The sequence below is a fragment of the Thunnus thynnus genome, chromosome 11, assembly GCF_963924715.1.
Source record: "Thunnus thynnus chromosome 11, fThuThy2.1, whole genome shotgun sequence".
Taxonomy (NCBI): domain Eukaryota; kingdom Metazoa; phylum Chordata; class Actinopteri; order Scombriformes; family Scombridae; genus Thunnus; species Thunnus thynnus.
Window position 1 is genome coordinate 23,363,432 of NC_089527.1, and position 13,737 is coordinate 23,377,168.

At 42.3% G+C, this 13,737-nt stretch overlaps 2 protein-coding genes across 7 annotated transcripts in view; one reads left to right on the top strand and one right to left on the bottom strand.

The window, feature by feature from the left end:
- The first annotated feature begins 239 nt into the window (after positions 1-239).
- nr0b1 (nuclear receptor subfamily 0, group B, member 1) lies at positions 240-2,097 on the top strand. Its single transcript, XM_067603952.1, has 2 exons — positions 240-1,161; positions 1,527-2,097. Exons 1-2 carry the CDS (start codon positions 465-467, stop codon positions 1,766-1,768), a joined length of 939 nt encoding a protein of 312 aa, XP_067460053.1. The 5' UTR covers positions 240-464; the 3' UTR covers positions 1,769-2,097.
- A 4,241-nt stretch (positions 2,098-6,338) lies between these two features.
- Positions 6,339-13,737, bottom strand: part of il1rapl1a (interleukin 1 receptor accessory protein-like 1a) — a 279,430-nt gene continuing 272,031 nt past the window's right edge. For 5 of the 6 annotated variants that reach the window (XM_067603961.1, XM_067603958.1, XM_067603959.1 and 2 more), the window contains 4 exons: positions 13,442-13,588; positions 10,061-10,231; positions 9,124-9,168; positions 6,339-8,593 (listed from right to left, as the gene is read on the bottom strand). In XM_067603961.1, the coding sequence (XP_067460062.1) occupies positions 7,872-8,593; positions 9,124-9,168; positions 10,061-10,231; positions 13,442-13,588 (1,085 nt within the window). In that variant the 3' untranslated portion in view covers positions 6,339-7,871. The remainder of the gene's footprint in view (positions 8,594-9,123; positions 9,169-10,060; positions 10,232-13,441; positions 13,589-13,737) is intronic. The other variant, XM_067603960.1, reaches the window with a different exon arrangement.

Below are 13,737 nucleotides of genomic sequence, written 5' to 3' on the forward strand. Positions count from 1 at the left end.
TGATGTATATCATTAATTTTAGGGTGAAGACTTGGTTTAAAGTTAAGGTTAGTTTAGGGTTATATCAAGGTTAGGGTTCGGCATGTGGTGGTTATAGTTACGGTGAGGATAAGTCTCCAGGACATTAATGTAAGTCAATGTAATTCCCTTTGAAGTGACTGTGTGAGTTTGTGTGTGTGTGTGTGTGTGTCTGTGTGCGTGCGTGAGAGAGAGAGAGAGAGAGAGAGAGAGAGAGACACAGGAGGTGGAGAAGGAGGAGGTGCCTGAGTGTGGGAGGCGGAATATGCAGAGGGTCTGAAAAAGCTCTCAAAGCGCGGGGAAAGACGGGAGCTAATATAAACGTGCTGCCCTTCACTCGGGGCTATCAGGGGCTAAGAAAACAGCGCTACCTCTGAACTGACCTCCGGCGCTTCAAAGACAGCGGGACGCGCTGAGCTCCGGCCCATGCAGAGCGGCCAGCGGCCATGGCCACGCTGGAGGGCTGCCGCTGTCGAGGTGCCAGCGGCCGAAACAGCAGCAGCATCCTCTACAGCATTTTGAAGAGTGACAGCCTTGCGACAGCAGAGGAGAAACAACAACAACAACAACAACAACAACATCAACAACATCATCAACAACAACAACAAGAAGAACAACAATCTCAACAACAGCAACAACAAACACTGCATAACTTATTCCACAGGACCTCCTCCAACGCAGCCCCAGCCTCGCTGCAGGAGCACCGGCAGCAGGCTTGCTCCTGCGGCTCGACGCGGCGCCGAGGTATCCTCCGCTCCCCGCAGGTGACGTGCAAAGCCGCGTCGGCGGTTCTGGTGAAGACGCTGCGCTTCGTGAAAAACGTCCCCTGTTTTCGTGAGCTGCCGGAGGACGACCAGCTGATGCTGATCCGGAGCGGCTGGGCGCCCCTTCTCGTGCTGGGACTCGCACAAGACCGGGTGGACTTTGAGACTACGGAGACCGTGGAGCCCAGCATGCTACAGCGCATCCTCACGGGTTTACCGGACAGACAGAGCGAGGTGCTGGCCGGCCAGACCAGAGCGACAGCCGGGGTCTCTGTTGTGGATATCGAAGCGATCAAAGCCTTCCTGAAGAAGTGCTGGAGTGTAGATATCAGTACGAAGGAGTACGCGTATCTGAAAGGAGCTGTGCTGTTCAACCCTGGTAGGTCAGAGTTGTTAAAGTTATTTAACACAGATGGCACACAGCTGACTTACAACTGAGTGTAACACAGGCTAGATTATTAAATTATCTTCAAGTCAGTACAATAGTGCATTCATAGTTTACAAGTTTGCCTAATAGTGTATTTAGGAGATATGCTTTTTTTTTAGCAGTAACTTGTGCATAATTGAAATTATATGGTGCCATTAATCTACCACTGAGTTAGACTTTAGTATTTGGGCACCAAATAGGTTTATTGCATTTTCTAACTGACAGCTGTCTGTAGTCTTTTTACAGCATTTCTGACTAGAGACTGAACTTTTTCCAGTCGTCTCACTTTCATCTCCCTTTTCGTCTTCTCTCCGCAGATCTGGAGGGTCTGCGCTGTCTCCACTACATCCAGTCTCTGCGTCGGGAGGCGCACCAGGCTCTGAACGAGCACGTCAGGCTGATCCACCGCGAGGACACGACGCGGTTCGCCAAGCTGCTCATCGCTCTGTCCATGCTGAGGGCCATCAGCCCGCCGGTGGTCGCTCAGCTCTTCTTCAAACCCATCATAGGGACCGTCAACATTGAGGAGGTGCTCAAGGAGATGTTCTACGGGAAGTAGATCCAGAGTGGACAGAGTTGAATTCAGCAGGTTCAGCTGCAAGATGGACTGATATGCTCCAAGCTCTGATTGGGTAAGAAGGCAGATGAGGAGGATAGGGACTGCATTTACAACTACTGTATGTGGGAGATCTTCAAGGACTGTGAAATGAGCAACACAGGCAAGAATATGTGTGTGTGCATGAGAGAATGAAAGAGAAAGCAAGATGTTGAGTGTGTTGAAGGCTGAAAATTGTCATGACAGAGGAAAAATACAAAGCAGCTGCTGGAATTCATAACTTATTTGTTTTTATATAAACTATTTTTCTATAATAAAAAAAATACTCCGAATTGTTTTTTTAACCTCCTTATTTTGTGTGTGTGTGTCTGTGTATGTGATATCAGCTCTGTCATCACTGACACACTTTCCTGTGTGAAATCAGTCTTAGAAAGCATCATGCAGGAGATAATATGTCTCAGTACGTAAGCAGTGATAGCTACAGCATACATATGTTACCTTGAAAAATCTGAGTCACACTGATTCACATCAACTGTGTTGTTTACAGAACTTATTGATAAAGGTTTATTACGTCAACTATAGATGGAGATGAGTCTGTGGTAGCCCACACAGTCCCGTCTGTCACATTGCAGGTAAGGAGGAGGGTTCAACTGTGGCACTGTGACTTCTAAACACAGGTGAAATGCCATGTTAGACCACCAGGGTGCAACAGTATACCACCTGCTGCTTTTAGGCTGTGCACATGCATCATTCCCCACCCGCTGACACAGAGAGGAGACACACACACACCACACACACACACAGAGGGGTATAGAAATGGTGGAGTAAAAGCGCCTCAGGTAATGTTCTACTCGTCCCTCCAACTCTGGCCATTACAGTGTGGAATTTTGATGCAGGCTAAAATGTCCAGAGCATATAGTGTGTAGTGAAAGGATGGAGGATGGACTCCCTGGAAAACCCTTATAGTGCAGAGGAAAAGCAGCTGGAAACCGGTCTTATAAAGTCGAAGACCAGGGATTGTAGGCTCATGGCATCATCATAAAACATCTGTTTCTATCAGTTCTATAGAGACTGATATGTTAAAATACTTTACAATATGAGTGGACAGTGGGGCAAAGACTTCCTTACAGTATGACCAAATAATTTTATGAAGCTAAGTTCCTGGACCTGGGCCTGCATTTATCAAATGTCTAAGAACACTAAAGAATGAGCAGTAAAACACATTTATCAAGTGACTTACTGCTACTTGCAGCAAAATTTAAAAGTAACTTTTGAGAGCAACTCTCATCACATGATTATACGCAGAGAAGGACAATCAGAGATATGGATTGACCCTACATTTGCCATATTGTTCAATCCTTATGTGGTATGTTAAGAACATATATCATTTTTAAGAAGTTCATTTTATTTGTGTGATTTTTTTTAAAAAAAGATCAGGATGAATAATTTACATGTGAAATGAACAACAGCCTAATATAATTAAAATTTTAAAATATGTAACTGGGGATGAAATAAAAGGAAACCAGCTGAAATGGAAACAAAATTCTGCTGCAAGACATTCTGCAGTTGGTGGATTAGATTCGCCAGAGAAATCATATAATGAGGAGAATTTAGTAGCACACTGACAAGGGCAGACGATGAATATGCTTAGAAGGTGACTGCAAATAAAGTCAATGCCAGATTCAGTCTTGTTTCTTTGTTAGCACCCTTGATAATTGCCAAATTTAAAAAAAATAAAAAATGGTTTAACAGACTATCAGACATTTAAATACAGTGATAGGCTTGCGAGTAGGAGTACAAATGAAGGATTCTTACTTTTATATTTCACTTAAGGCCAAAATTGTACTTTTAGCAGCTTGACAAACACAGGCCCTGATTCCCGCTTCCAGCAGCTACACTACTCAAGTCACTGTTCAAGGGCCAGATGGCCTGTACCTGTGCTTGGTCCCTGTGGCTTTGTTTTGGCCCGATCTTACAAAATAACCTAGGCAGGAGGTAACTACTTTACATTTATATATGCCCCACTCTGCTGATTTTTGGATTATACTCAAATAAAGGAGAGGAAGTGGAAATGAGATAGAAAGAGAGGGACGGAGATAGACACACAAAAGAAGAAGAAGTAAAAAAAAATTCCCAGTCAGAGAGCCATTGGACCATGAAATGACCTCTTATTCCTGGCTAGACTTTAAAACTGGGAGCATTGCCATCAGTGTGCAACAGCATATGGAAGCTGACTGTGTGTGTGTGTGTGTGTGTGTGAGCTGAGAGTAAAGCGGAGGCAGTGTGGAGGCTGAGAGTGCAGGACGGGAAGTGCTATACAAACAACAGCCTTATTAAACAGTATTCTGATGAAATGCAGTCTTCCCATATGATGCATAGTTAGAGAGATTGCACATTTCAGCCCTGAGTCTGATGTGTGTTTGAAAAGAAAAAGGCTGCTTGAGCAAAGCTTTGGGTCGAGGTACTCTCCCCTCACCAATGCTCAACATTGATTATGGACTCACCAGTTTGGTAGCCTTTTCTGCTAGAGCTCCTGCTGTTTATGACAAACAAAATACTAAGAGTAGACTAAATTTCATTTCCAGGAATGTTATCACTTTGCAGTTTAGTTTCTCAACAAAAAGATGTTTACAAGAGTAGCAAGGTTTTTTTTTTGTTAAGTGTGCCTCAAAGCAGAGAAATGTCTCTGTACTATTTTTATTGCCACTCAGAACAGAATAACTACATTCAACTGAAATGGACTACCACTGGAAGGAAGGAAGTGAAGACAACAATAAGCAGGGCCAGCAGAAAACATGAGATACCAGCTGGATGATACATGTGAGCACTGATAACTCTCACATACCTCCTGGTGGTCTGATGAGGCATTGCAGGGAAAAAGGGAAAAATCACACACACACACACACACACACACACACACTTGTACATATGCCACTATGGACTTTTCTCTAAAGATATGCTTATTCCTGACTATCTCCTCTACCCGTTCCCTCTCGATGGGGCCTATTTTCTCTCCAATTAAGTCCTTAATTGCTCTGGGTAATAAAGAGTCTATTAATCCAGTGTCTGCTAATAAAACTGCAGCTGTCTGGCAGGAGGCTGCCAACACACAACAGTCACTAGCTCTACTTGTGGTTGACAACATGTTGTGTGTGCTTGTGTGTGTGCATGCCTCTGGTGGCATCTTTATGAAAAGAACCGCAGCCAATGAAAATTCCAGTGGTTGTGGTTCATTTATTTTCTTATTGATGCTGTTATAACTGTCTTTGGGGTTTGTGTGTTTACATAGTCTAAAAACCTCTGAGCTTTACAGCCCTTTTTGTGCACCCTGGCACGGACAAAAACGGTCTTTATTGTGACAAACTCTGTCTTTCACTCTCTTTCTCCCTTTCTCTGGCTTTAACTCAGTCTGTCCCCGTCTGTTTCTTCTGCCCCAGTTTCTCTTTTTCTCTGTTCTCTCTTGGGATTGACAGTGAATCAGTAAATGTGCATTCTCTTTCTGTGTTTACCAGTGTTCAATCACAAACACCCCTTGTACGCAGTGTGAATCCCCATGAGATGGCACTCTTTGGCAGCACTCAGACTTCATTGTGTTTATGTCGCCAAGCGGAAGTCAGGCATCAAATGAAGCTCCATGGCTTAAAGCTGAAATGTTTCTCATATCAGCACTTTTTTTTTTTTAAAGGTTTATCTTTGTTTGGCGTTTCTGCTCCTGTCTGATAGCAGAGATAGACAGGAAACATGGGGAGAGAGTGACGGGGCTGCCATGCAATAAATGTCTCCGGCCAGTATCGAAGCAGGGAAATTGCGATTACATGGCAGGAGTTCTAAACCATTAGGCCACAGAGACCCCCCTATCAGCACATTATAAACTGTCAGATTCCCTTCATGAGCTCCGTCATTATGCGCTGTCTAAAAATGGACCTTTTCCCACTGCATTGATGGTTGGCTGTTAAGGATAATTGAGTAATTTGTTTCTTGAAAGGCTTGAAAGAATCATTGAAGAAGAGATCCAAAAATGCAGCATACATCTGGACACAAGATGGTTTCTTTCTCTCTCCTCTGGGTACAGCAGATTATATCTCCCATGTTTCATCATTTGCATAACACATTTCATAATGTCCTTAGAGGATTGTTTGAGTATCTGAATTAAAATCATTTCAACTTGCTGTTATTTATGGCAATAATCACAGAGAGCAGATGAAGACAAACAGGTTGGACACACAGGCTGTCTAGTACCAAAATAGTCTTGTAGTGGCGTCTACTACAAGAACAGTTGGCAATTGAAGGGACAGTCTAGTTCTGTGGTGTTTAGAGGCATTTCATCAGTAGTTGGAGAGAGAAGGATGCTTGTTCACTTTCTCTGAGCCAGATCTTTAAGCGGGATCGCTGATTCAAACTCACTTTTCTACCCATTAACCAACTGCTGCCACCAAAGAACGCACAGTAGATGATGAACTTGCCATCAATCTGACTATTAAAATGTAATCAGTATGTTGTCAGGGTGTCATGAAAACTAGTACACAAAAGGAAAACATCAAAAGGAAATCAATGTTTTTAATGTGCAGTGAGAAAGTAAGGGCAACTGATAATGATTGTGTTTCTATAAAGATAGACATTTCTTTCCAAGTGAAAATCGTGTTTATATATTTATATAAATATCTATATTATATATAGAATACATATCTATTTGCTATGCATACTCAAAAATCACACCTTCAAATATATTTAAAAAGTCTTTCAAAACACAAATGTATTATTTTCTTTCCTTAAACATGAACTATCCATATGAGCCAAAGTAACTATCAGAATGGGAATAATATTATGTTTTTAAAAAAACCAAAACATTGAAAATGCTTTACTTCTGAATCAAGAACAGGACGTATTTTTTCATGTGGGGTTCAAAAGCCACCTTAAATCTCTTAACAAACCAGGAACCACATTGCAAGTGTACAAAACCAGCATAACACTTATACACAAATCCCCTTTCTATGGTGGATGAAATGCAAATAGTATGACTTCTCAAGCAAACTCTTTTCTGTTATAAAAATAGAATTCTTTTTAAAATAATCTACAGATTTCTTTTTAAGGTGAGGCATTTCACTATCACTCTAAAACAGCAAGGCTGTTTGTTTCAATAGAAAATATGAAGCTTTAGAGAGAGCTCTGCCAGTCTATTGGTCTATATGATTGGAGAGGACTAGCACTGCCCTCCAACCGCTCCTCCTTCTTGCTCCAACAGGACGGTGTATTTTTGCCAGCTCCTCCTTCTTTTTGCATATTCTATGATTTTTTAAAAGAGAGTTTCTTTTTAAACTAGATACACCTTTTACAGGTAAACAAAAAGAAGTTTCAGCTCCTCGAAGCTCCTGAAATGTCCAGGCAATTCCAAAAGTGTTAAAAAATTGAAACTACACAAAGATTTAAAAAGAAACTGACAAACATAAAAAAACAACAGCGCAGGTACATGACATACTGGCTTTCCAAACAAGCATGTTGAAATAAGAGTTAAAAAAAAAAAAAACTAAAAAGAGAAAACAATAAAAATATACAACTCTGTATAACAAGTTAAAGCAAAGTCCTACAGTAGAGAAGGCAACAAACATGATTGAGTAAAACAAACAAAAGAACAAAACAGGAAAACACTGATGCTACAAATAAATTGAAATATATGTACAAGACCCTGTTTTCCTTTTGTTTGTATGTATGCACATTTGCGTGTGTATGTGTTTGTATGTGTGTGTGCACAATTGCCATAGTGTGTTTGTTCTTTAATGTCAAGTTCTTGCGAGTCCGTCTCTCGCTAGTTGATGAAACAGTGTGTTATCATTTTGTTCATAAATCTCCTGTGGTTCCACATAGAAAACATCTCCTGTAACGGAGGTGCTGTCCACTTGAAAAAAAAAACAAAACAAAAAGAGGGAGACAGAGTCCAAAAACCTGCTGTATCTCCATGACTTGCTGCCAGTTAACAACGAGGAACCAAATGGATCCAAAACACTTCTCGCTGTCATCATGACCATTGACTGTGTTCCTAAGAGCTACCAGACTGAGCCTAGCCATGTCTGACCCTGACTGATTTTCCTACAGCTGATTCTGCTCATCACTACCAGATGACGCTGGAGATGCTGGTTTCTCTCGGCAGCAGAGGGAGCATGGCGTTGTTAGCATGTGCCTCCTCGAGGCTGTGCTCTCGGCTCTTCCCAGGAGGCCTCTGTCCGTTCAGCAGTGTTAGTGGGATGTTGCAGTAGGTGTGCTGGTTCCCTAGAGAGGACAGAGGTGGCAGGGTCCCTCCTGGGGGTATGTCGTACTCGTAGCTGCGGTAGTAGTGTTTCTGCCTCATGGTGGTGTGGTAGGTGTTGTGGAAAGAGGAACGCAGCTCTGGGTGGGCGGTGGCCATGGCGGTGGAGGTGGCTGCTGCCATGGAGATGGCAGAGACGGTCTGCAGCTCTCCGAAGGGGCCCTGCTCGCTGACGTCCAGCGCCGGCTCGTGGGTGAGCATGGGCTCTGTGCGTCTGAACGGCATCTCGTACTGCAGCTGCTTCCAGAACTTGGAGCTGAGCTTGTTGCTCTTGGGGCCACGCCACTTGATGACAGTGAGGGTTTTAATGGTATGCTTGAGAGCCTCCACTTCCTGGTAGTTCATGATGCCGCGCAATTCGGCACACTCAATCAGGATGACCTTGATCTCGCCGGTCACCAGCATGTTGCGCAGCCGTGTCTCCAGCTCAAAGATGCTCCAGCCTCTCCGCACGACATAGTTGGGTGTCATAACTATAATGAGGCGCTTGCTCTGATCTACACAGCGTGCCACGTCCTCTATGTAGGCTGCAGAGAACAAGGGGTAAAGAAAGAAAAGAAGAAAAATGCAAAGGCATAAGAGTGGTGACATAGTTGAATGATGTACATACAACACAGGAGATCTAATGAGAACAAGGCACAACACTCAACGATGGATGGACATACAGCACCAGACACAAAACACAAGACAATGACCGGCTGTCGACCTGCAGCGTCTGATTTTATTACACTGATTTTAGTGTATAGTGTGTACAGAATCACATGGTTACTGCGTATGTGTGTGCAGATACATACATATATAAATGCATGTATGTTTACAATGTAAAGGACTATTCTATGTATTGCAATCAATACTCCAGAAGGCAGACCCACAGACAAAGCTGGAGATGACTGATAAAGCTGCACAGTATATAAGATTAGACTGAGTTGCTGTCTACTGAACTGGGCCTGATATTTCAGATAACATAACAGCGTCACTCTAAGCGCCTCTTTGAAACTTCCTAGGAGCAGGTAAATGACAGCAGCTGATACAAGAGGAAAAGACTGAGGGCGAGTACCTCCAAAGAGTCGAGTGTCATCCTGGTAATGCTCATTGGTGAGACCTAAACATAAACATGTTCACATTCAGGTCACAGGAAGAACACAGTACAGACACAGAAAAATTCTCAACACAGTCGTAAAAAGTGGCCGAGTTTCCTCTCGCTCATCTTTTATTTCACATACCATGTTTCCCTGATTGGACATTCATCTACAATGATTTTGCTTGGTGCTGAAGCTGGCGGCACTTGTCTTTTGATTAAAGGAAAGAGACAGCTCAGTCGGCAGGGCTCGGAGCCTTCACACATTTCCCATTGATGTTTAATTCTGTCTGGACCAGCTAGGATGTGTTTGCGTTTTATCTGTTCCACATGAAGTCTACAGTACAAACACACAGCATCACTACTAACTAGAGCACACTGTGTACTACGGGCTCAGCAGAGTTAGCACGCATGAGAATATGTTCAGACAGAATTTTCATGGATTTATAAATGCATGGATGACAACCAGGGAGGATGATAAATTTGTTCATTATATCAGCTCCCAGTGCTCACTGTATACGATATTACCATTTCTGTAATACATAGAATGGGAACAGCCAGTTAAGAATGGTTTGCTTTTATCAAGAGAGGTTTTAGAGGATACAAGAAAAAGGTTCTCATTGACAGCATTGGGCTGAATATTGCCTTTTCCCTCTTCCCTAATTTGGAAAAGTGGAACAATCATCCATTCATCACTCATGAGTGCGGATATACCCTGCTTGAATTAACCCTAACTGCACAAAATGTTGAAACACAAGACAGTGACAGTGAAAAACAACACTAAAGACAAAACAACAAGCAACAAACATTTCAAAACTATGACGAAATATTCCAAACACTGCAGCAACTACGCTACACAAAACAGTAAATGCCCCTCACGCTCCAATACAGTATATTACACAGTCACGGTGCTTACTTCCTGTTGGAATGAGGTCTCGATCTGGGATGAAGAGTTTGTAGCCGTAATGTTTCTCCAGCACATCAGGGAGGATCTCCAGGGCAAAACGTTCCTCCTCCCTGGTCTCCTGACTCCACTGGTCAGGGTCCACTTTGGTGTAGGACAGGTACGCATCGTAGTCTTTGTTTTCTGTAAAAAGCCAACAGAGAGAAAAAGCAGGGAGTGGCTGTTGAAAAAAGTGGACTCTTGACTTCTCATGGCACAATCAAAAACTTACAACAAACCCAACATTACATCTGTATTTGACTGATGAACATCTCATTCCAAAACCTTGGGCATTACAATGTGTTACAACTGCTTTGTCTTAAAAACTCAAACAGAAAACCCTTTCTAATTTTGGCCTCAAAACCCTAGTTAGCATCACAACATTGTCTATTTTATGACTAATCATTTGTTTTTTTGTGTGATATCAATCATTGCTCCATGTTGGAATAAATTAAAGGGACCTATTATGCTCATTTTCAGCTCTATATTTTTATTTAGGGACTCCACTAGAGAAGCTTTGCATGATTCACAGTTTAAAAAACTCCTTATTTATCTTATACTGGCCCTTTATGAACCCCCTCAGTTCAGCCTATGTCTCTTAAAAGGCAGTCTTAGCTCCTTTCTCTTTACGGCCCCCCCTCCCGATGAGCCCACTCTGTTCTGACTGGCCAGCTTTCCGGAAGCCTGCCGAGGAGCAGCCGTATCAGAGTTGTGTTAAGTTGCCGCCGATGCAAACTCAACATTTCCTGCCTTACTGTTTCATGTTAAAAGTTTTGTAATGACTAAATAACAGGAGACTTTTATTGTGAAGAATTTACAGGAAATAAAAACAAGTTCCTCACTGAATTAGCAGAGCTTCGTGAGCAGCGCTAAAAACTGGTTGACACAACAACATATGGAAATACTTGGAGCTCTTTGTTCAGCGGATCAGTTAGAAATAATGCAGGGAGGAATAGTACAAGCAGAAACAGCCACAGTGATGATGATGTTTGATGAAGAGCTACAGACAACTAGTACATTTCCAACAAATAAACTACTTATTTTGTTTTGCGGTACTGTGTAATGGAAAAACAGTCACAGCATGCCAGCTTGACTTGAGTCATAGCTCGGCATGACTACCCCCAAAACAATGGAAAAATGCCATAATGTTAGTGGAGCAGAGCAATGAACTTGAGTGCTGTGCATGGAGCAGATGAAAATATAAAGAAATCTGTCACAAGCTCAGGCTCAGGCTGAAAATAGAAAAAAACGGTGGAAACCGAGCATTCGACGCAGTCTAAAGTCTGAGCTTTTTGTTCACAGGGATTACTTCTACATATGTTTACATCATTATTTCACACTTTTAACATGAACATCCGACATTGTAACACTATATACTGTATATGACTGAAAATAAGGAAAAGCATAATAGGTCCCCATTAACAAATCAATTATCAAACACTCATTATAAACAGTCATTTCCTCAGAAATGATAAAATTGCTATGAAGAAAAGGACTATTTATGCAGAAGTCAGTATCTGAAAGGATGTAGAGTATGAATGACTTTTGAAAACTTTCATTTTTAAAACTGAATATGCTGTGTTACTGTAATGCAGTCTTGAGTCGAACTTTATGTGACAGTAAATGCTACTTTCAAACGAGACAAAATGATAATTGAAATTGCCCCTCACTGTGCCAGTTTACTTTTTCTGTTCTTTATCTACCACAAAGTAAATTTTTATTCAAGATGCCAAACCTTAGATACATAAAATCACTTGTATGATTACTGCAATATGCTGCTATAAGAGCCTCCACTGTTCCAGGAGAGCTTTCTGTCAGATTTTGGCTGCAGGGCTTTGCTCCAATTCAGCCACAGGAACACTGGTGAGGTCAGACCCTGATGTTGGGTGATAAGGCCTGGCTCACAGTCAGCGATTGTCCAATTCATCTCAAAGGTTTTGGATGGGGTTGAAATCAAGGTCTTTCACATCAAACTGAGAAAACCACTTCTTTATAGTCCTGGCTTTGTGCATAGAGGTGTTGTCATGTTGAAATAGAAAAGGGCCTTCACCAAAGTGTACACTGTTGTCTAAAATATCACTGTATGCTTTAGCATCCTCAATTCGAATTATGTAGCCTGGCCCGAACCATGAAAAACAGCCCCAGAACAAAATTTCAAATAAGCATGTGGACAGGGGTGTTCATATTGGCCATAAAGTGTGCATGAGAAATAAATTGGGGTACATACAAACACACCCAAATCATGATTCAAGCAACACCCTCTTCCCCACCTCAAAATGATTTCCCAGAAGACAGTGGGAAGAACTGAAAAGGCAGATAATAGACAATGGGAAAAAAGCAGTACTGGTGACATGTTCAGTAAGTCCTAGTCATTATTCTCTGTAGAAACTGGAATGTGGGCCAGCCAAAAAGGGAAGAGGGGCTTTTTCACAAACTCTTTGAGGAGCACATGCAGCTTTGAAATTCACTGGAAAGGCCAGGGCTGCGCTCAATAGGATCCCAACATCAAACAACACGTTCAAATTAGCAACCAACCTTGCTAATTAACCACCTAGCAAACTTGGAAAATCAAAAACAGCTTGTATCAGTGGTCCCTGACGGTATGACTTAATCATGTGGAAGTTTGAGTCAACAAAACAGCATGTAATAGATAATTCATGCTACTGTAGAAACAATCCAGCGATTCAAAAATGAGTTCAGTCTTTCCAGAATGTTTAAAAAGAAAATACAGAGCAAAAAGAGAACATAGTGGGACACAAACAGAGAAATCCTTAACTGAATGAAAAGTTTACTATATTCTGTAGAGAAAACAAAAAGTTGCCCTCCAATTTTCAAGCTGTTTATGCTCCTATTTGTCGCTCAGGGAAGGAGCTCCGAGCCTGCCCAGTCCCCATGTCGTCCTATCTGGCCCTCCGCAGCAGAGGCTGGGCATTATTCCGTGACATATTGAGACTGATCTCTTTTTAAATGGGCAACAAATCGAAAATCTCGTTTCTTCCCTATGCAGCCATTGCAGCAATGTACACACACAATCACGTGCACCTCTACACCAACTGCTGAGAGAGAGCGAGAGAGCGAGGAAATGGGCTGCTGGATATACAAACGGAGAAGACATCTGTATCTACCCAGGAGTGTGTTATGGATAGAGGCTCTGACAGAACACACAAACGCACACATAAAACCATATGCACATGGGTAAACACATTCACCTCTATGAAAACAAGCAGGCCTGCTTGACATTATCATTTTGGTTCAGAAAGGCATAAAAGTTGCTAAAACAAGAGGTTGGTGCTTCAAGGCTTTCCAGCAGAGACAAAGAAAGGATTTCTTTGCAATCTTTTGTGCCATCTTTACCTCCATCCATGTCCTCGCTGCCAAAGTGCCTCCTATAGAAAAGCATCAGCTCAATCTTGTAGCATTTGTATAGGGAGATGAGGAAGATGAGTAGCAGCAGGATCGCCCCAAGCCCTCCTGCCAGCTCCACGGTGTACATGAGCTCTGCTGAGATGGACACACACAGAACAAAACATATCTATAAATATAAATTGCTGAGACAATCACGGTTCAAACTACATTTACAATTACATCTGTATTGAACGGACTGATTCCTCCACCAGGGTGGACACAGAGGTTTTTCTTCATAAGTTCCC

What these genes read in the sequence shown, in the direction of transcription:
- nr0b1 (XM_067603952.1), top strand. Translation starts at nt 465, where the DNA reads ATGGCCACGCTGGAGGGCTGCCGCTGTCGAGGTGCCAGCGGCCGAAAC. An exon ending in AGCTGTGCTGTTCAACCCTG is followed by an intron (nt 1,162 to 1,526) that starts GTAGGTCAGAGT and finishes TTCTCTCCGCAG; the next exon opens with ATCTGGAGGGTCTGCGCTGT.